The sequence below is a fragment of the Rhinopithecus bieti genome, unplaced genomic scaffold (assembly GCF_001698545.2).
Source record: "Rhinopithecus bieti isolate Rb0 unplaced genomic scaffold, ASM169854v2 scaffold_51905, whole genome shotgun sequence".
In the NCBI taxonomy this organism is placed as follows: domain Eukaryota; kingdom Metazoa; phylum Chordata; class Mammalia; order Primates; family Cercopithecidae; genus Rhinopithecus; species Rhinopithecus bieti.
The window spans coordinates 3516975-3537186 of record NW_016821253.1 but is presented as its reverse complement, the minus strand read 5'-3'; the positions used below and the strand labels follow the sequence as shown (position 1 = coordinate 3537186).

Below are 20212 nucleotides of genomic sequence, written 5' to 3'. Positions count from 1 at the left end.
TAAAGGCAAAGCCACAGCTAACACCATACCTCATGGGCAAAAATGGAACGTTTCCTTCCTGAGATTCAGACAAGGCAAGGGTGTCCACTCTCACCTCTTACTCACTGCAGTGCTAAATTCTAGGCACACCAGCAGGGCACAAAAAGGAAATAAACAGCGTGTAGATTCGAAAAATAAAATAACACTGTCCCTTGTTGCAGATGACATGGTTGTCTCCTTAGAAAATCCAAGAGTCTACAGAAAAGAGCTTCTGGAAACTATTAAATCAGTGCAAAAGGTGACAGGATACAAGGCAATATTTAAAAAACCAAGTAGGCCAGACGTGGTGGCTCACACCTGTAATCCCAGCACTTTGGGAGGCCAAGTGGGCAGATCCCCTGAGGTCAGGAGTTCGAGACCAGCCTGGCCAACAAGGCAAAACCCCGTCTCTACTAAAAATACAAAAATCAGCCAGGCATGGTGGTACATGCCTGCAGTCCCAGCTACTCGGGAGGCTGAGGCAGGAGAATCGCTTGACTCCAGGAGGCAGAGGTTGCAGTGAGTTGAGGTCACGCCATTCTACTCCAGCCTGGGTGACAGAGTGAGACTCTGTCTCAAAAAAAATAATAAATAAAAATAAACAATGAAAAATCAAGCAGATTTCTATAAAATAGCAATGAATTCATAGACACCAAAATTCAAAATAATATCATTTACAATTGCTTTAAAAAAGGAATACTTAGGTGTAAATCTAACAAAACATATATAGAACTTACATGCTGAAAACTACAAAATGCTGCTGAAAACCTCAAAAAAGATCTGAATAAATAGAGAAACACATCGTCTTGATAGATTAGGAGACTCACGCAAGCATGGTGGCTCATGCCTGTAATTTCAGCACTTTGCGGGGCTGAAGTGGGAGGATCACTTGAGTCCAGGAGTTCAAGACCAGCTCGGGCAACATGGGGAAACCCTGTCTCTAACAAAAACAATACAAAAATTAGCCGGGCATAGTAGCATGGTCCCAGCTACTCAGGAGGCTGAGGTGGGAGGATCACTTGAGCCTAGGAGATGGATGTTGCAGTTAGCTGAGATAGCACCACTGTACTCCAGCCTAGGTGACAGAGTGGGACCCTGTTTCAAAAATAATAAAATTAAAATTAAAAAGTATAGATTAGGAGACTCAACAGAGTAAAATGTCGATTCTCCCCAAGTTAATACACAGTACAAGCTTAACACAATTTCTATCAAAATCATAACAATAATTTTTGTAGATACAGACAAGGCTATTCTAAAATGTTTATGAAAAGAGAAAGGAACTAGAATAGCTAAAACGATTTTGAAAAAGAATAAAGTAGGAAGAATCAATCTACCCAATTCTAAGACACTATACAATGGAACAGAACAGAGAGCCTGGAACTAGGTCTACACCAATACATTCAACTGCTTTCTCACAAAAGTACAAAAGCGATTCAGTGGAGGGAAGACAGCAGGTGCCATGAACAGTCCAGAGCAACTGGACGTCCATAGGCAAAAATGATGAACCCCAATATAAGCCCCACACCTCATACAAAAACTATCTCAAAATAGATCATGGGCTTCAATGTAAAATGTAAACTTACAAAACTTTTAGAAAAAAAAACATAGAAGAAAAATCTTCAGGATCTATCTAAGGCTAGGCAAATCATTCTTTGATATTCTAACATCAAAGTACAATCTGTAAAAGCAATAACTGATCAATGGAACTTCACCAAAATTAAAACCTTTTGCTCTACAAATGACACCGTGAAGAAGATGCAAAGACAGGCTACAGGATGGGAGGAGGCGTCTGTCAGCCACAAATCCAGCAAAGGAGAGTGTCGGGAATACAGAAAGAACTCTCGAAACTTGACAGGAAAATAACAAACTGCCCAAGTAGAAAATGGGCAAAAACATGAAGAGACATTTCACCAAAGAGGATACACAGTCAGCAAATAAGTACATGAAAAGATGTGCAACGCCATTAGCCATTAGAGAAATGCAAACAAAACCCACAGTGAACTATCACTACATGTCTATCCAGGTGGCTAAAACAAAATCCCAACACCAAAGGCTGGCATGAGGGGAAACGGGGAGCAATTTGAAATGGTGCAGCCAGCTGGGCGTGGTGACTCAGGCCTGTGCTCCCGGCACTCTGGGAGGCCGAGGCAGGCAGATCACGAGGTCAAGAGATCGAGACCATCCTGGCCAACATGGTGAAGCCCCATCTCTACTAAAAATAAAAAATTAGCCAGGCGTGGTGGTGCATGCCTATAGTCCCAGCTACTCTGGAGGCTGAGGCGGGAGAATCGCTTGAGCCCAGGAGGTGGAGGTTGCTGCGAGCTGAGATCACACCACTGCCCTCCAGCCTGGATAACAGAGCAAGACCCCGTCTCAAAAAAAAAAAGAAAGAAAGAAAGAAAGAAAAGAATGCTGCAGCCACACTGGAAAAGTCTAGGAGTGCCTCAAAAAACTAAACATACAACCACACTACCACCCAGGAACTGCACTCCAGGAATTAGTCCAGAGAAGTGGAAAGCTGTGTTCACATGCACCAGGGCTGTCCAGTCTTTTGGCTTCCCCGGGCCACATTGGAAGAATTGCCTTGGACCACACATAAAATACACTAACAATAGCTGATGAGCAAAAAAAAAAAAAAAAAAAAAGCAAAAAAACTCACGATGTCTTAAGAAAGCTTACGTGTAGGGTCACATTCAAGCCATCCTGGGCCACATGCAGCCCCCGGGCTGCGGGTTGGACAAGCTTGCTGTACACCAAGGTTTATAGCAGCTTTATTTGTAATATCCCAAAACAGGAATCAGCCTGGACATCCTTCACCAGGTGAATGGTTAAACAGACTGTGGTACATGCCTGCCATGGAACGCGACCCAGTCACAAAGAGGAACCCACCATCGACCCCACGCAGCACCTTGTAGGAACTAGGTACTCTACTTACTGAAAAATACCATCCCAAAAGGCTCCTTACTGTATGATTGTCTTTATACAACACTCTTGAGATGGCCAAACTACAGAAACTGAGAACAGACCCACAGTTGCCAGGGATTCAGGAGGAAGTGGGGCAGAGGGAAGGGGGTGGTATAGGAGGGCGCCGTGCGGGGTCCCCGTGGTGACTGCAGTGAGGCACATCCCTGTATCTGGCTGGGAGACTGTCCTGCAGTTTCACAAGATGCTGCCCTTGGGGAAGTTAAGTACACAGCATCTCTGTTAAAACTGCATGTGAATCTATAATTTTCTCTAGATGTTAATAAAAGTTTAGTTTTTTAAAAAGCTGCCTGATAGCCCTTATGTTTTGTTTTGGGTTTTGTTTTGTTTTGTTTTGAGATGGAGTCTTGCTCCATTGCCGAGGCTGGAGTGCAGTGGTGCGATCTCAGCTCACTGCAAGCTCTGCCTCCTGGGTTCGAGCGATTCTCCTGCCTCAACCTCCCAAGTTGCTGGGACTACAGGTGCCCACTACCACGCCCAGCTAGGTTTTTGTGTTTTAGTAGAGATGAGGTTTCACTGCGTTAGCCAGGATGGTCTCGACCTCCTGACCTCATGATCCACCCACCCTGGCCTCCCAAAGTGCTGGGAGTACGGGTGTGAGCCACTGTGCCTGGCTAATTTTTTGTATTTTAGTAGAGATGAGCCCTTATGTTTCTATATTACTTGGCTGTATATTCTTTCATTGCCTGCTCCCATGAACACAAATATCTATAGAAAGAGCAGAAGATAACTCAGTACTTGCTCTATCTTGCATGGTTATTTAAATGTCTTATTATTGGTAGCTTCAAATGGTTTACTTCAGCTCCACAAGCCTTTACCAGTCATGTCATGAATATTTTTTGGATGGTTGTCAAGGCTGGGGAAACCTCTTATCAGTTTTCTTTCATATACTAGGTGTTTGATTTCAGGCATTTCAACGTTTGGGTTTTGGTTTGTTTTGTGCAGAGTAATCCTAGTCTTTGACATGACCACACCACTGACCAATTTGTAGCTCCTGACCTCCTCCTACACCATGAACCACCGATCATATCCGGCTGAAATCCAAAATAATATAATGCCAACTCAACTTCAGTTTGCTGTCCACACCCCTCGGGCTCAAGGACATTTGACAATGTGCAGAAGACATTTTCAGTTGTTACAACTGGAGAGACGGTACTGGCTTCTAGTGGGAGAGGCCAGGGCTGCTGCTAAACATCCTACAATGCATGGGATGGCCCCACAGCACGGAGCGCTCCAGCCCCAAAAGCTAACAGTGCTGAGGTGGGGAAACCCTCAGCGAGATCCAAAGATGCCTGGGCCATGTCAGCACCACTCAGCGGGAGGCTGTGACAGAGGAACCAGACAGCAGTCTTCACTCATTGTGCTAAATATTTTATTTGTGCTAATTTTATAAAAATATATGACCACAGAACTCAATGCTAAGGCCTCTCCAGCCGGATCTTTATTGGCCTCATGGTGACTCTGCCTCTGTTGTCTGAAGTAGGGTGCGGAGCACAGTGTGCCCAGGCCAGGCCCATCACATCATATCCTTTGGGCAGCCATCCCCTCTGCCTGTGCAGGACGCAAACAGGTGAAGAGAACAGAACCGTGTGTAGAACCCAATGCCAGCTAGGATCATTCACGACCACTCACTAATGGAGGCCTCACAGCTACCCTCAGAGCAAGGAGTTATCACCCCCATTTCAGAGTTCAAGAATGAGAGACCTTGCCCAAGATTGCAGTTCACAAAGAACGTGCCAGTCAGAGTCTGGGCCCCGCGCACTAAAGCTGCACTTGTCAGTGGGCAAGCCAGCAAGGTCCTCATGGAACCCCCCCAAGACCCGACTGCCTGGCTTCTGTTTCACAGCTGATGTGGGTGTTTTCCATTTGTTTTTGTGTTCCTGAAATGTTAAGGACTTTAAAAATATATATGCCAATAAGCTGATAATTACTCTCAGTTACATAAGTAAGTGATGATTTAACTTCCTATTTCGAGTACACTACATTGGAAGTGCGGTTAGACTCTAAACCGTGTTCACACCTGCATTGGGAACAGAAGGGCCAGGAGGCCTTCCCCTCCTCCTTTTCCTCTCCTCCCCACAGCTTTTTCTTGAGAGCGTTTAAGTCGTGGCTGCTGGGAAGAGCCTTTTGCCTGGTAAACCCTGACCTTCTCAGGGGGCCAGGACAAGACTCTGGCACAAATCCCAAATCGTATTTACATTTCTCAAAGATAACTCAGAAATCTGGACAGCAGGAGCCGGATGAAAACCCTGCTTGTCTCTGGATGGGAATTCTCACTGGGGTCACACAGTGCATGTGCCAAATCTCTGGGACATTGTCCATGAGGACATTAAGGGCAGCCACCTCTCCCAGTCCTTGTGTTCCCTGACACAGCGGGGCCCCACTGGCCTCCCGCCTCAGCAGTGTGGGGCTGGGCCTCCGTCTTCTCCCTGGCGCTTGCCTCTCCCCGTGCCACTCCGGGGCTGTCCGGGAGCATAGGCCTGAGATTGGGAGCACAGACGTGAGATCTGGATCACAGCCTCCCTGCCTGGGCGCATGAGGGCGGGGCCCCACCACTGTATCATCTGAGACTATTAGGGAGTCAGCTATCAGAGGTCCTCAAACTTGAGCCTGCATCAGAATTTACTGGAAAACCTAAAACACGTGGCTGGGCCCCACCCTAAAGCTGCCGATGTCATACGCTGCTGGTGGGACCTCAGTGTTCTCGTTTCTAACACTTCCCAAGCATGGGGAACCACTGCCTACCTCCCAGGGTCCCTGTAAGGATCTGAGCGAATCCCTTCAAGAGTCTGCCCCGGTGCCTGACCCACACGGACTGACACTCAGTGAATACACAGGAGCTGTTCTGGAGTCCCCAGACACCATCCTACCCACCCCCAACTGTCTGCCACACTAGAAGCTCCTGCTCCAGCACAGGCCTTAAAACTGCGAATCAAGTTAACCCCGGGCCAGGCATGCTGGCTTATGCCTGTTGGGAGGCCAAGGAGGGAGGCTCACTTGAGCCCAGGAGTTCAAAATCAGCCTGGGCAACCTAGCAAGCCCCATCTTTAAAAAAAAATAATTTTTTTTTTAATTAGCTGGGTGTGCGCCTGTAGTACCAGCTACTCAAGAGGCTGAGGCAGGAGGATCGCTTGAGCTGGGGAGTTTGAGGCTGCACTGAGTCATGATCGCACCTCTGCACTCCAGCCTGGGTGACAGAGCAAGACTCTTGTCTTAAAAAAATAAAATCTGTAACTGGTTTGGTTTTCAAGGACAAGAGAACACATTCATTCATCTTTACTAAGTGCCAAATACTCTGAGAACTTGTCTATATTTGCAGATTCTTTGAACTTATATTACTTAGTCAGTGACTTTCAGAATTAGCGGGACCCTCAGACTCAGCTAGCCCAGGCTCACCCTTTCATTTCCCAGTGGGAAACCTGAGGTCCAGGGAGGAAGGATGCAGCTCATCTTCAGGCCACAACCAAACACAGGGAGTGACTCCCCACCCACCACATCAAACTCCCCAAGAGCTTTAGGCGAAGACTTAGCCATGTCAGGTTACGACGTGGTCAGCGCTGCTTTCAGGGTCCCTGAGTGGAACGGTCAGGTACTGTCACAAGCTTGCAGCATGCCAGAGAACACAGTTGGGAATAAAACTGGCAGAATGGTAAGGGAGTTCTGTCAGATAATGATCTAAAAGTTGAGTAAGGAGTGATTTACTCTACTTTCAAGAGGAAGCTTAGGCCATTTTAGATGCAGACAATTAACAGCACACTAACTTGAAAGGTGGCCTCATTAAGTGTGTGATTACAGAGCACAGCCCTGATTTTATCTGTATAGCATTTTGAGTAAAATGTGATTGCTAGAGGCATTCAGACTAAACTTCATTACAGTCACTCACCCACTGTTGCTGCTATTGATTATAGTGAGAAAATTCAATGGAGTTAAAGTATTTCCAACAGCTCCTCTAGCAGTAACAGGAATCTTAGGCACCAGGCCCATCTCCAGTCATTGAAATGTCTCTTTCACTAGGCTGTAGTTACATTGTCCTGCTATACATTTTAATAAATATCAAGTCTAATACCCGCTTTACGGATCTAGTATCATCTCAGGGCCTGAAAACATTCAAGATGCTGTACTACTTAAGAACTGTGTGACTTTGTATACCTTCACTAGTTCCTTTACTATGTTGCATGAATCACAGAGAAAAGGCTGGACTAATGTAACTAGAAGGGAAAAGGAGGATTTTTTAAAACCACCATTACTTCCCATAGCAAATGCATACACATGCCTGCAGGCTTACTATCTAATCATTGTTCAACACAATCATGAAAAAGTTTGTATTTACCTTTCAAAAATATTCTATATATTGGGAGGCTGAGGCAGGAGAATGGCGTGAACCCGGGAAGCGGAGCTTGCAGTGAGCTGAGATCCGGCCACTGCACTCCAGCCTGGGCGACAGAGCGAGACTCTGTCTCAAAAAAATATATATATATTCTATATATTTAAGCTTTCTTGACAAAAAAATAAGCTTCCTTGACAAAGTTTACAGATGAAAATTGTGCGTTTAGCACACTAGGCCCCAAACTCTTCTACTGTGCACCCCCTTAAAATTTTGAGTACCTCCAATGTGTAGTTAATACAGAGTGCACCACAGTACTAATAGCGTATGTATGTTATAAAAACACGTAAGTTTAAATGAGTAACAACAGGAATGATATCTAAGTCTTTTTGTTCACCAAGGTATTAATTTTAGTGAAAGCAGTGATTGTTATACTTTGCTATAACAATTTAAAATCTAGTTTTAAGTTTGGCACTGGATTTTAATAATTATCACAGCTAAAAGGTTCTTCAGTGATATGTTTAGAATTTGCTTCAAAAATCTCCAGCAAATAAAGGGTGAGAATAGATGAACAAGATTAGTAACGTATCAGTCCCTGCTCAAGCTGGGTGGTAGGACAGAGCCCCACTACTGATTGTTACACTTTTGAGTATGACAGAAAACTTCCACTATGAGGGTTTTGTTTTTTTTTAAGACCCCTTACAAAGATAGATGTGGACAGAAGCACCTGAACAGTCCCCCAATCTTTGGCTGTGCTTCCTATCTAGCAAATGTGAAGTTTTGTTGAAAATCGACCAAAATTTCCCATCTTTCTTGGTATTCTGGTCATCTTTGTTCTTGCCAAGTAATTAGAAGGGATTATTAACAGAGATTCAAAGCCAACTGAGACTCTTCATAAGCATCTTAAATAGGTAAGAATATTCTGAGTTTTTATGTTACTGATACCTTACAGGTCAATGTAACTCTCACCTAAAATGGAAGCATTTCCCAATGGACATCTTAAAATAAGCTCATTCCTTACACTGATTTCAAAACACAATTGTTTTCTCACATAAAGTTTCCTCTTTTCCTGGAGATGGTTTTTTAATGTCTACTAGGTATGCTACTGAGAGCCACTGACTGGCATTGGAGGAAAATCAAGAAATTCAAAAAAAAATTTTTATTTTTTTGATATGAAGTCTCGCTTATATCACCCAGGCTGGAGTGCAGTGGTGACACCTTGGCTCACTGCAAACTCTATCTCTTGGGCTCAAGCAATTCTCCTCAGCCTCCCGAGTAATTTTTGAATTTTTAATAGAGATGGGGTTTTACCATGTTGGCCAGGCTGGTCTCAAACTCCTGACCTCAGGTGATCCGCCCGCCTCAGCTTCCCCAAGTGCTGGGATTACAGGCGGGAGTGAGCCACCACGCCCGGCCCAGAACACTTTTTAAAAGGAAAATGCTTAACATTCTAGGACGGCCTGTGTAAATCTTGTTTCCCAAACCAGTGAATCTGTGAATTCTAATACAGTCAATGTTTGAGATGAGAGATGAAGCCTCCCAAAAAGCCACTAAACACAGATAGCCAGGAAACGGGGGGATGGGGAGAGAAGGGGGCTTCGTGCTGGAGAAGGGTGAGAATAGGTTTACAGAACCCTAGGCCTAAGTCAACAACTCATTCCAGAGAAACCAAGACAATCCCTGTCCAGGGACGGGGGAGCGGGGGAGACAGCGGAACTGGGGAGACAGCGGAACTGGGGGAGGGGCCTATGGACTACTGAGGATAAAGGGCCAGCCTTGGTAACAGCTTAACAGGAACCTTCCTCACCACCTGCTCATCTACAAAGGCCTCAGCCATGTATGGTCAAGAGCACTTGCCAAAGCTTTGAAAACATCCAGTGTGCCTGCCCCACCATGTGAATTCCGCATCAGGAGCCTGACACTTCTACTCCTAAGAGGCCTGACCCTCACCTGCAAAATGGGAAAATACTCTTGTGTCGCCTCGGAGGCTTCCTGGAATTAGTCTACCTGTAGGAGTAATTTGATGTAAAACGTATTATTTAGGGGACTGTTCAGTTAAGATTGTCTCGTCACCCTGTAAAAGCAGAAAGGTAAATTGTACAAGGTAATTTTAAGGCTTATTAATAACTGAAAGCAATTTGGCACAAAGCCAAAACTGAGGAACTAATTCTCTAAGACATCTGCTCTACTCTACAAAGACCTGGTCCAACTACAGTCACCAGACACCACACCAGGGTCCTCACTTCAGGGCTTTCATTTCCCCCAGAGCCTTCATTTGATGAACTGGAAAACTAAGGAAGTGGGGAAATGGACTACCCAAGTTTACACACCACTTAGCATCTACTAAAATCTATTAATCAGACTCTTACATTTAACTTGTGAAAGTCTATTTAACACTTAACATGAATTTATGTATAAAAAATTCAACAAATCTGACGGAATGGGAAGTGGAGGTGTTGGTTTAACGGATAATTTCAGTTCTACAAGATGAATGAAAACGTTTCAGAGTTCTGTTTCCCAACTTTGTAGACATACTTAAGGCTACTGAGCTGTAAACTTAAAAATGGGTACTATGGTAAATTTTACATATATCACAATAAAAAAAAGTACCAGGTATATTTTTAGCTTGAACCATGCAGAAGTGCTAATATTCAGCTATTTCTGCAGCATCATGTGATGACACTTGTACCCCTGAACACAAGCGGAGCCTCACAGGCAACAAGCTTGCTGGCGCACACACCCCTCCTGCTGAAACCCTCCGGCCCAACACAGGACGCCACTGATAGTGAAGACAGCTGCGCATCCATGAATCTGGAATTTTGAAAAACATAACTGAAACAGAGTACTGTGAATATATACTTTATTTAGTCACTTTTGTTTACAACTGAAACTCTGGGAATTCAAAATTAACATCCTTGCCCGTGAGCTTCTTATAGACACCAGAAAAAGTTTCAACCTACAAGAAAAGAAAGAATTCATCACAAAACTCTGAAATACACACTCAGCTTAAAACCTAATAGTTTCATGAAATTGTGCCCTGTATGGTCTTTCTCCTCAGCAACTAAGTACTGAGAAGATAAGGAATACATGACATGTCTGTAGCAGCCTTATAACCAGGGACAAGCTCCTCTCCAACGTTGTGGGACAGGACTCTACACCAGTGCACCGGGAAGCCACCAGGGGACCCCATCAGTCACCCACATGGTTAAGTCCCCCCAAGACACTGATCCATCACCATCCACCCCTAACTCACCAAGAATATACAGCCTAACTAAAAGTCAGACCACAGAATGAGCCTACTTCCAAAAAGTACAGGGAATTTCAAGTGTTCAATTCTTTAAATTCTCCATTTAAAACCTGACACATAATCCAAAGTAGAGCAGGCTGAAGTGTGGGTAAAAGAACTAGTCCTGAGTTTACTACAGTCATTGCTCTGGTGGCACATGGAGACTGGTTCCTCTAAAATCTACTCTCACTGTCCATGATAAATGTCGACCTATTACCTTGTGTTCCACATTGTTCTGCTGTGCTTTGTCCAAATGAACCTTTATGAGCCGGCTGCCATCTAGTTTCACGCGGATTCTCTTGCCCACAATTTCGCTTGGGAAGACCAAGTCCTCAAGGATGGCATCATGCACAGCTGTCAGAGTACGGCTAAAAGAATAGTTTAAAAGGTAAGCAACACAGAATGCCTGCCCTCTGAACTCCAGAAGGCACCTCAAGTCAAAATGAAAATGCAAATCCCAGGTTCCTGAAGTCAAATTAACACTCATTTTCAAACAAGCCTGTTATATTCCACGCACCAAACAAAAGCCTTTGCCTACCTAGAATATGGTAATAGCTTACTGACTTATTTCAAAAGCTCACTCAATTTTAAACATTACTCTGGGGTAAACTACAAGCTCACCAAGGCAGTAAGTGACCATCTCTAGGGAATGTGAGATTAGTGATGTCTTTTATACATCTTTATTTTCACTTGTATCATTTCTCAACTACATCACTACAATAACCTTAATACTCTTGCTCATCTCCAAACCACCCCCCTTCCAATGTCAAGATAATCTTTCTAAAAAATTGATATGATCACATAATTTACATAAAAGACCCTTCAAGAGCTCTCCTAGGCCTCCAAGATATCATCCAAACTCCTTGTTCTCTAGGACGGTAAAGCACTTATAGTACTATATAATATTCATGTTGGCTAGCATGAGCCAATCTAGCAAATGAGGCAATCTTCCACCCCCAGGCACTGTTCTATCACCAGCTCTAGGATAGCTGCCCCTCCCCGCCCATGTGAGTCTTCGATTTCTAACCCATCAGCATCACGAGAACTGCCAGTGAAGCTCCTCATCTGCATATCACTATCAAGTTCAAAACCTACCTACCTGCCACCCAACAAATGAGAAGTTTCAATTAATTGCAAGCTTTTGGGGCAGGTACCATGTACCACGAGACATTAGGAGTAAGTCAAAGACGGTTCTTTGTTTCAGCATTTATGGAGCTGCCTTGTATACGGTTATCTGTCTAGGTCTCACCCCACTGTAGCTAACAATGACACTATAGTCTACTCATTTGATTTCCTATCTGGCAGCACCCATATATACAGTTAACATCTTCTGGTGGCTCTCAATTTTACTCCCAACATCTTAATATTTCACAGCCACAAAGGGCAAAAACTTGAAGAAAGTCCATTTCCCAAAACCCTCATCACCTTTCAGAAAGCAAATCAAGACAAATGGATTGTTCACTGCGACTCATTAATTAAGCATATTCTTACGATACTAGGAAAGCACCCAAATATGGAAATTAGATTCCAAAGTTATCTACAAACTTTTAAAATGGGGAGCAAAGGAACTCAATCATCACAAACCACAGGGACTGGAGCGTTTCAGAGGAAAAACCCTGCTATACCCAAAAACTGTATCAATTTCAGCATTTAACCTGAGTTAGATAAAGACAGCTCTACCGAATAGGGAAAATAAATCTGAAAGCAGGAAGCGGGATTGGAAAAGTGGAATCACTATGACCTACCAGCTAGGCTTAGTGTGGAGGAGGGAAGGCTTTCAACAGACTAGGTCCCACTAGAAACACTGAAGCCACTGTCTTGAGAAAATCTGGAAAACAGACGTTTGTACTGAGGGGAATTAAAGCTATGGGTTTGAGGGACAGTCCTTTGGCTGTGTAGAAAGCAAATCGACTGTTTCTCGTTTCCTAACTCAGGTTCTCAGAACTGAGTTTCCAAAACCCTCTTTAAGTGTCATGATTTAGAAAAAAAAAAATCCTAAATTCTTATGCCGCTCTGTCCATAAAAGTTTTTCAAAGTACTAAGCCATAGCATTCAAGTTCTAGAAAACCTGGCACCTACCTTTCCACATACCACAGTTCAATACGATAACACATTGCTAGATTCCCAACACTATTTCCTAGTGGTTTTCAAAAACAGGACTGAGTTTAAAAAAAAAAAGAAAAGGCCGCCCACGGTGGCTCACACCTGTAATTCCAGCACTTTGGGAGGCCGAGGCGGGCAGATCACGAGGTCAAGAGATAGAGACCATCCTGGCTAACATGGTGAAACCCCATCTCTAATACAAAAAATTAGCTGGGCTTGGTGGTGGGCGCCTGTAGTCCCAGCTACTCGGGAGGCTGAGGCAGGAGAATGGCGTGAAACCGCGAGGCGGAGCTTGCAGTGAGCTGAGATCAGGCCACTGCACTCCAGCCTGGGCGACAGAGCAACACTCTGCCGCAAAAAAAAAAAAAAAAAAAAAAAAAAATTCTTAGGATTACTAGTATTAGCTACAATGAGCAAATTATCCCAGCCTTGGATCAGTTTTCTCATCCACTGAGGATAACAATACAAATTATATATTTCACAGGGTACAGGCATAACTAGAATTTTTTTTCTTAAACTCATCCCTAGGTAAAAGTCCGCAGGGATTTAATAGTTCACATTTGTAGAACAACGTACTAATCAGAAACTAACAAAATACCAAAAGATCTAGTTTAAGAAGACAACTACTAATATTTCAGTTTATGCCAGATAACCTGTAAGTCAATCAAGTTAATAAATCATTTTCCATCAGCATCAACAGCAATGGTATTTTAACCTGTGACGTTATCACCCAAATCCACCTACATTTTTTACTGCCAATCCACAGCAAAAATAAAAATCAAAGATAAATCCAAGCTCACGTCAACTATGTCTAGCAGGCTTTACCACACAGAATTAAAGTAATGATTTCCATCTCATCATTCCTATCCTGTGCACACATAATCGGAGGAAATCATCTCATCTTGTGACAGCACTGACCTACTAGACATACAATGGCGGCTATGTGAATACATGTACGTTTTACATATAGAATTCTAAAACATACCATGTGCAACTATAGAAGAAAGCAAATACTGCTAGTCAAAAATTCCCACTTGAACATCTGTTTTTATAAGCTACAACTTACACAAAGAGCTGTTAACAAGAGGAGTGCACACATTTCTGAAACTACTAAAACACTCACCTCCTGGGCCGCTTCTGCTTATTTTTTGTACGGCTTTTTCGAGTTGGCTTAGGCAGAATTCTTCTCTGTAAGGTAAAAATTATCATGCAACAAAATGAAAAAAGACCTTAAATTGACAAAAAGCTAAAACTGTCATACTGCTTTAAAAAGCAAGAAGAATGGCAGGGTAAGTTCAAAGTTCAAGAAAGCCAAACAACTCAGACCAACAATTGACTGAGGAAACCCTTCTATGGAGTTACTTCCTGATTCTTGAATAACTCATCAGAATCCACAGCCTCTACTGACATGCCAGCGGAAAAACACCTCCCAGACAGGCCTTTCCCCATGCCTACTGACCCAGAATACTACTTTTATTCCTCATCAATCCTGGCACTTCATTCCCCAAAGACTTCAGTTTGCACCAACGCCAGATCCGAACGGTAACAGGTTTCTTAGTTTGATCATCTCTGTAAGCAACCCACTAGACTTGTAGAATTTTAAATATGGGAAATCATGTTCATACCTCAAAACACAGCAGTCTGTCACTTCACAGATTTGTTTCGGCTCCTAAAGAGTGCACTGCGTCTCTTTTAAAACCTCTTATTTTCTATTTTTTGTAGACAGGGTCTCACCATGTTGCCCAGGCTGGTCACTGAAGTGATCCACCCACCTCCACCTCCCAGTGCTGGGATTACAAGCGTGAGCCACCACGCTCCGCCTGTACTTCTATCTTTCTGCCCATTTGGATTCCTAAAAGGATTGTTTTCATGACTCCAACTACCAATGCAGTCTAAATAAAAGCAATTTTAGCAAAATTCACAAACAGAAACGTGCTGCAACAGAACAGATACCTGAGCGATAAAGACAACATGCTTCCCACTGAACTTTTTCTCCAATTCTCGTACTAGCCGGACTTGGATTTTCTGGAAAGATTTCAGTTGAGGAACAGGAACAAAGATTATGATAGCTTTCCGACCACCACCAACTTCAATTTCCTAAAGAAAAAAAATCCACTTTGTTAATTGCTTCAGAAAGTAAAAAAGTAAATGTTGTGGTCAAATTAGAGACTAAGAAGACCTTATCAGTAATACAATGGCTGCACTACAAACTAATACTAGTTTTGAGTTCATGACACACGCAACCTTCGGAGATGTTCACATCTCTCTCCAACATTCACATTTCCTTATTTCAGGAAGGGAGACTGTCCAGGCCAGGAGGCCAATCACTGCCACTTCTGCACCCCCGCATGCGGCAACTCCGGGCTAAGCGTAGACAAGTCTGCATCCTGGGAGCTCCCCATAGCTCTTCGCCGTATTTATAACTAAGTAAGGGCAAATAAGGCCCGAAACCGGCCCAGGCCCTCCCACTCCACGTTTCTCCACCGCCCCACGTGGACAGCTTAAACTGCAGAGTACCTGCAACCCCACTCCCCGCACCTGGGCGGTACCGCTCCCGAACAACACGGCGGAACCGGAGTTCACGTTAGGCAGCCAGGCGGCAAGTCATCCTCACCCGTAACCCAGGTCATCCAAGAACCCTCCCAGGCACTGCGCGGCGAGACGCGCCGCAACCTCCCTCCCAGCCCGGGGAGCGCCGCTGACCTTGGCTGCCGTAATATTCAGCTCCCTGAGCTGAGCCTTGAGGTCCGAGTTCATCTCCAGCTCCAGAAGAGCCTAAGAAGCAACGAACAGCAGGGCCGACCTCAGCGCGCGTCCCAGCCCCCCGGGCCCAGCACACACGCGACCGCCGTCCCTCCCAGGCGGGGCGCCTCCACCCACCCCAGACCCCAAGGGAACCCTCTCACCTGGGAGATGCCGGACTCGAACTCGTCCGGCTTCTCGCCATTGGGCTTCACGATCTTGGCGCTCGAACTGAACATGGCCTTCTCCTGGGAGAACGGAAGGCACAGCGCTCAACGTTACGCGGCCGGGCTGCAGGCGCCGCCGGCTCGCCCTCCCGCCCGCACCCCCCGGCCAGGCCCCGCTCGCCCCGCAGAAGCCATCGGAGGACACAGGGCGGGTAATCGGCTGTATCCCCACCCGGTGAGCAAGGCCCGCCGCTCCAGGGCCTGACTCCAAAAGGCGTTTTCCTCAACGCAAGAAGAAAAGTTCGGTCCGGGAACAGGCCGCCAACCTACCTCGCCGAGCGCCGGCTTAGGAAGAGGCCCAAATCTCGCGAGAGCACGTCAAAATCTGGCGGCGGAAGGGAAGAGGCGTAAACAGCGCGAGAAGGGCGGAAACGGGAACATCACTGAGAAGCGGTAGAAGGCTAGACAGTCCCAGGAAGCGGCTCCGGGGATGAGTGTCTTGGTAACGCTTTTCCGCCCTAGGATTCATACTTCGGTGCCGTTTCCGAGCGTTCCGGTGCCGGCTCCCAAGACTCCTATCTTCAATGCGCGTTGCAGACGGGAGCTGGCCTCGTCCCAGCCCTGGGCCTGGACGAGAGAAGGAGGCCGAAGAAAACCAGCTTCGGCAACCTCCAGAGACAGGACGATTAAAAAAGGCTAACTTGGCTGGGCGCTGAGGCTCACGCCTGTAATCCCAGCACTTTGGGAGGCCTAAGCAGGAGGATCACTTGAGCTCAGGAACCAGCTTGGGCAACATGGCGAGACCCCATGTCCACCAAAATAAATAAATAAATTAGTCGGTCATGGTGGCATGCACCTGCAGTGCCAGCTACTCCGGAGACCGAGGCGGGAGGATTGCTGGAGCTGAGAGGTCGAGGCTGCAGTGAGCGGAGGTTGCACCAGTGCGCTCCAGCCTGGGCGACAGACCAAGACCCTGTCTAAAAATAAATTTATAAAAAAAATTATGAGGCCTTCGCTCTATGCTAGTACTGTACTAGGTGCTAATTATTAAGTAAAACAGACTGAACTCTTGCCCTCATGGAGCTTACAGTTTAGTGGAGAAGACATTACATAAACAGTATGACTGTATAATGACATATTGTAATAACTTACATAACAGTAAAATGAGAGGTTGGGGAGGGATTATTTATGCTTTAAGAAGTCCGGAATCCTGGAACGGAATGGCATTAAACAGAGACACGGAAGAGCCACAGGGTCTATCGCCTGGGGAAGAGCATTCCAGACAGGGAGAAACTCGGGCCGGAATGATCCCGCTGTGAACAGGTAATTTAATCTGAGCTTCAGTTTCCTCTTCTGTCAAATGTCAGGCAAGAGTTACTTTCAGCCGTGGGCCAGGCACTGTGGAAAATGCAGAAACATTACACTAGGTGCCCTCTCAGGATTCCCAACCACCTTTACTAAGCAGAGATGGTATTCATCTCACATTTTTAATGCTAGGTATGCTCCCCCCCGCCATGCTTCTCTAATAATGTTTTTTAAAAGGCAAGTGACTATCTCCTTGGAAAATTAAGGACAACTTGAAATTTCTTCCAAATAGAAAGGAAACTACAGCTGCGTCTACAGTCTCATCTGGGCAGTCATTCTGAGGCCCCTTGTCGAAGTAGGTCCATTTCGTTACTCCACATGCACTTTTCAGCCTGGCTTTTATCTCTGCTGCTCTATAAAAGTAGTAATCTAAAAGTTCATCCAGTAAAGCTCTTTCTCTGTGAACCTGTCAATTGAGAAAAAAATTAAAGTTATTTCTGGTTTCCAGTCCTTTGTTGAATAGGAGTGGTGAGCAAGGACATCCGTGCCTTGTTCCTCATCTTAGGGGAAAACAGATTCAGTCTTTCACCATTAAGTATAATATTAGCTCTAGGTTTTTTGCAGATATTTTTAATCAAATTCAGGAATTTCCCTCTATTCCTATTTCTGAGGGGTTTTTTTTTTAAATCATGAATGGATGTTGGAGTATGTCAAATGCATTGTTTCTACGAACTAATATGATTATGTGAGTTTTTCTTCTTAGCCTGTTAATGTGCTGTTAATATACATAAATGCTTTTCCTTTCTAACTCTTTAGCTTTGAGCCTCATGAGATCCTAAGAAATGTGATTTTTAAAACTTAGAACCTGATAGAAGTTGATAAAGGTTGCACATGTATTTTTAATAGGTAGTTTCAGGATCATAATCACAACTTAGAGGATGATTCTACTAATTTTATGTTAGGAAATGCCTACTAATCGTTACATTATATATATATTTTTTACTAGTTTTACTAGTACTAGCTTCTTTATTATTTAACCAAACAATAAGTGAGTCGATAATACTAACATAATTGACAAAGAACAGAAACATCGTCTATCCAATCCACTTACTTTTAGAACACTTTGTTAACTCTTGTATGTATCATTATGGACATGTGACATTGCAGATTTGCTATACATCAATCAATCTCAGCCAGTATTTCTCCTTTGATCCTCAAATTGTCTCAGTTGTGACCAGGAGGGGCCCCTCTTAGATAAGCAGCCGAGTCTTGTCAGCTCCATGAATGTCTGAACATCTTGTTTTCTGGCACAAGATATTCCAGGCTTCTCTTGTAATTTTCTGCCTGAGACATAGAATGAGCCTTTTCTTCTAAAAGTGCTGATAGTTTTTTTTTTTTTGAAAATAGTATTGGAGACCAGAATTTTGGCAGCAGGAAGCATCGTGGGGATCCTCGTAAGCCATTTCAGTGGACAGAGCTTAAAAAGATGCATTTAAAATAATGTTTTCATAAAAGACACAAGTTCACATTGACATTCTTGATCCACTTCTAACAGAACGATTCCTTCTGAAATCCTCAATTCTATCATAGCATCTCCTTTTCTCCTGTAATAAAAACCTTGACTCCTAAACACAAAAATACAATTACTTGCTTTATCTGACACTATGAGAGAATACATTCAAAATAACAATTCAGGCGGGCTGCAGTGGCTCACACCTGTATTCAGGTGGGCCTCAGTGGCTCACACCTGTAATCCCAGCACTTTGGGATCATCCACCCCACCCAGGGTGGGTGAATCACTTGAGGTCAGGAAATCAGCCTGGCCAACATAGTGAAGCCCTGTCTCTACTATAAATAGAAAAATTAGCCAGGCCTGGTGGTGGACGCCTGTAATCCCAGCTACTTGGGAAGCTGAGGCATGAGAATCGCTTGAACCTGGGAGGCAGAGGTTGCAGTGAGCGGGATGGCACCGCTGCACTCCAGCCTGGGCAACAGAGTGAGACTTTATCTCAAAAAACAAAAAATCAATATATATATATTTTTGAGACAGGGTCTTGCTCTGTTGCCCAGGCTGGAGGGCAGTGGCATGATCACTGCTCACTATGGCCTCAATCTCCCCAGTCTCAGGCGATCCTCCCATCCCAGCCTCCCAAGTACCTGGGATTACAGGTGTATGCCATGAGGCCCAGCTAATTTTTTGCATTTTTTGTGGAGGGGGGTTTCACCCTGTTGCCCAGGCTGGTCTTGAACTCCTAAGCTCAAGCTATCCACCCACCTCAGCCTCCCAAAGTGCTGGGATTACAGGCGTGAGCCACCACACGCAGCCTAACAATTCAACATTAATGTAACCCATACAATTACTTAATAAAATTCAGAGATTTCTAGTGAGATCTGTAGTCTGTATGCATTTTCCACAGTTTACTCATCATCTCTCACTCTGCTGTCTGTTGGTTCTCTGATAGTTTGGGTCAAGAGTTTCAGCTTGTATTCAGTTTGAGGATTAAGTTTACGAAAGTGGATGGCTTTCAGCTACTAGAAGAGAGAAAGTGCTATTCTACCTTTTGATGATGGAAAGACTCAACAGCTCAATCTCCAAAATTATTTAAATGGATTCATTTAGCTACCATCTGGAGTTATCCATCCACAATAACCCAGTACGTAGTCGCACAGAAATAACTGCGAACTGAACTGCTCACTGCCTCCTGCTTTTAAATTTTTAGGATGATCAGAACTCAGGTGTTTCACATATTCATAAAAATCTCTAAATATCCTAACTCCTGTTTTGATCTTTCAAGCTTTATAGTTTTCTTGATGCTCATATAAGCTACAAGTTGTCTTTCACTCTATACTATACAATGTTCCTTTCCAGTCTAACATACGCGGTCATACCAAGATCTGCAGTGTGCCAGCCAAATGATTCGCCTAATGTTTTGATCTTGATAATTCCAAACTCCAATTGCTGGAATTGAGCAAGGTACTCATTGTAGGGAGGAAAACGTGCACCCTGAGCAACCGGGGGGCCTCTGCTAAGGAGGTGTTAGGAAACACGAATAGGATTCGGTTTTGTGTCGGGAATTTGGGGGAGGGCTTGAGAAAGGAGGGCTTTGCTTAGCATTGGATGCTGTCACAAAGCTGGAGTAATTCTGGGGTTGGGTGTCTTAAGTTTCATTTATAGTGAGAGCAGACGAGCGCCAGTCCTCAGCTGCAGTTGCTAAGGAAGCAGCCGTCACTCCTGCTAACCAGTAGGATGTTTGGTGTTTTTGTGGCCTCGTCAGTGTTCATATT

The 20212-nt window shown here is 44.4% G+C and overlaps 1 protein-coding gene across 2 annotated transcripts; it reads right to left on the bottom strand.

Annotated features, from left to right (window-relative positions):
* Nucleotides 1-10167: 10167 nt before the first annotated feature.
* RPS7 (ribosomal protein S7) lies at nucleotides 10168-16049 on the bottom strand. 2 transcript variants are annotated; one of them, XM_017860312.1, is made up of 7 exons: nucleotides 15953-16049; nucleotides 15620-15703; nucleotides 15417-15488; nucleotides 14667-14810; nucleotides 13837-13901; nucleotides 10828-10978; nucleotides 10168-10280 (listed from the first exon to the last, which is right to left on the bottom strand). In XM_017860312.1, exons 2-7 carry the CDS (start codon nucleotides 15692-15694, stop codon nucleotides 10203-10205), a joined length of 585 nt encoding a protein of 194 aa, XP_017715801.1. In that variant the 5' UTR covers nucleotides 15695-15703; nucleotides 15953-16049; the 3' UTR covers nucleotides 10168-10202. The 2 variants fall into 2 exon arrangements, with proteins under 2 accessions (XP_017715801.1, XP_017715802.1); XM_017860313.1 differs by lacking the exon at nucleotides 15953-16049 and adding an exon at nucleotides 15855-15939.
* Nucleotides 16050-20212: the final 4163 nt, after the last annotated feature.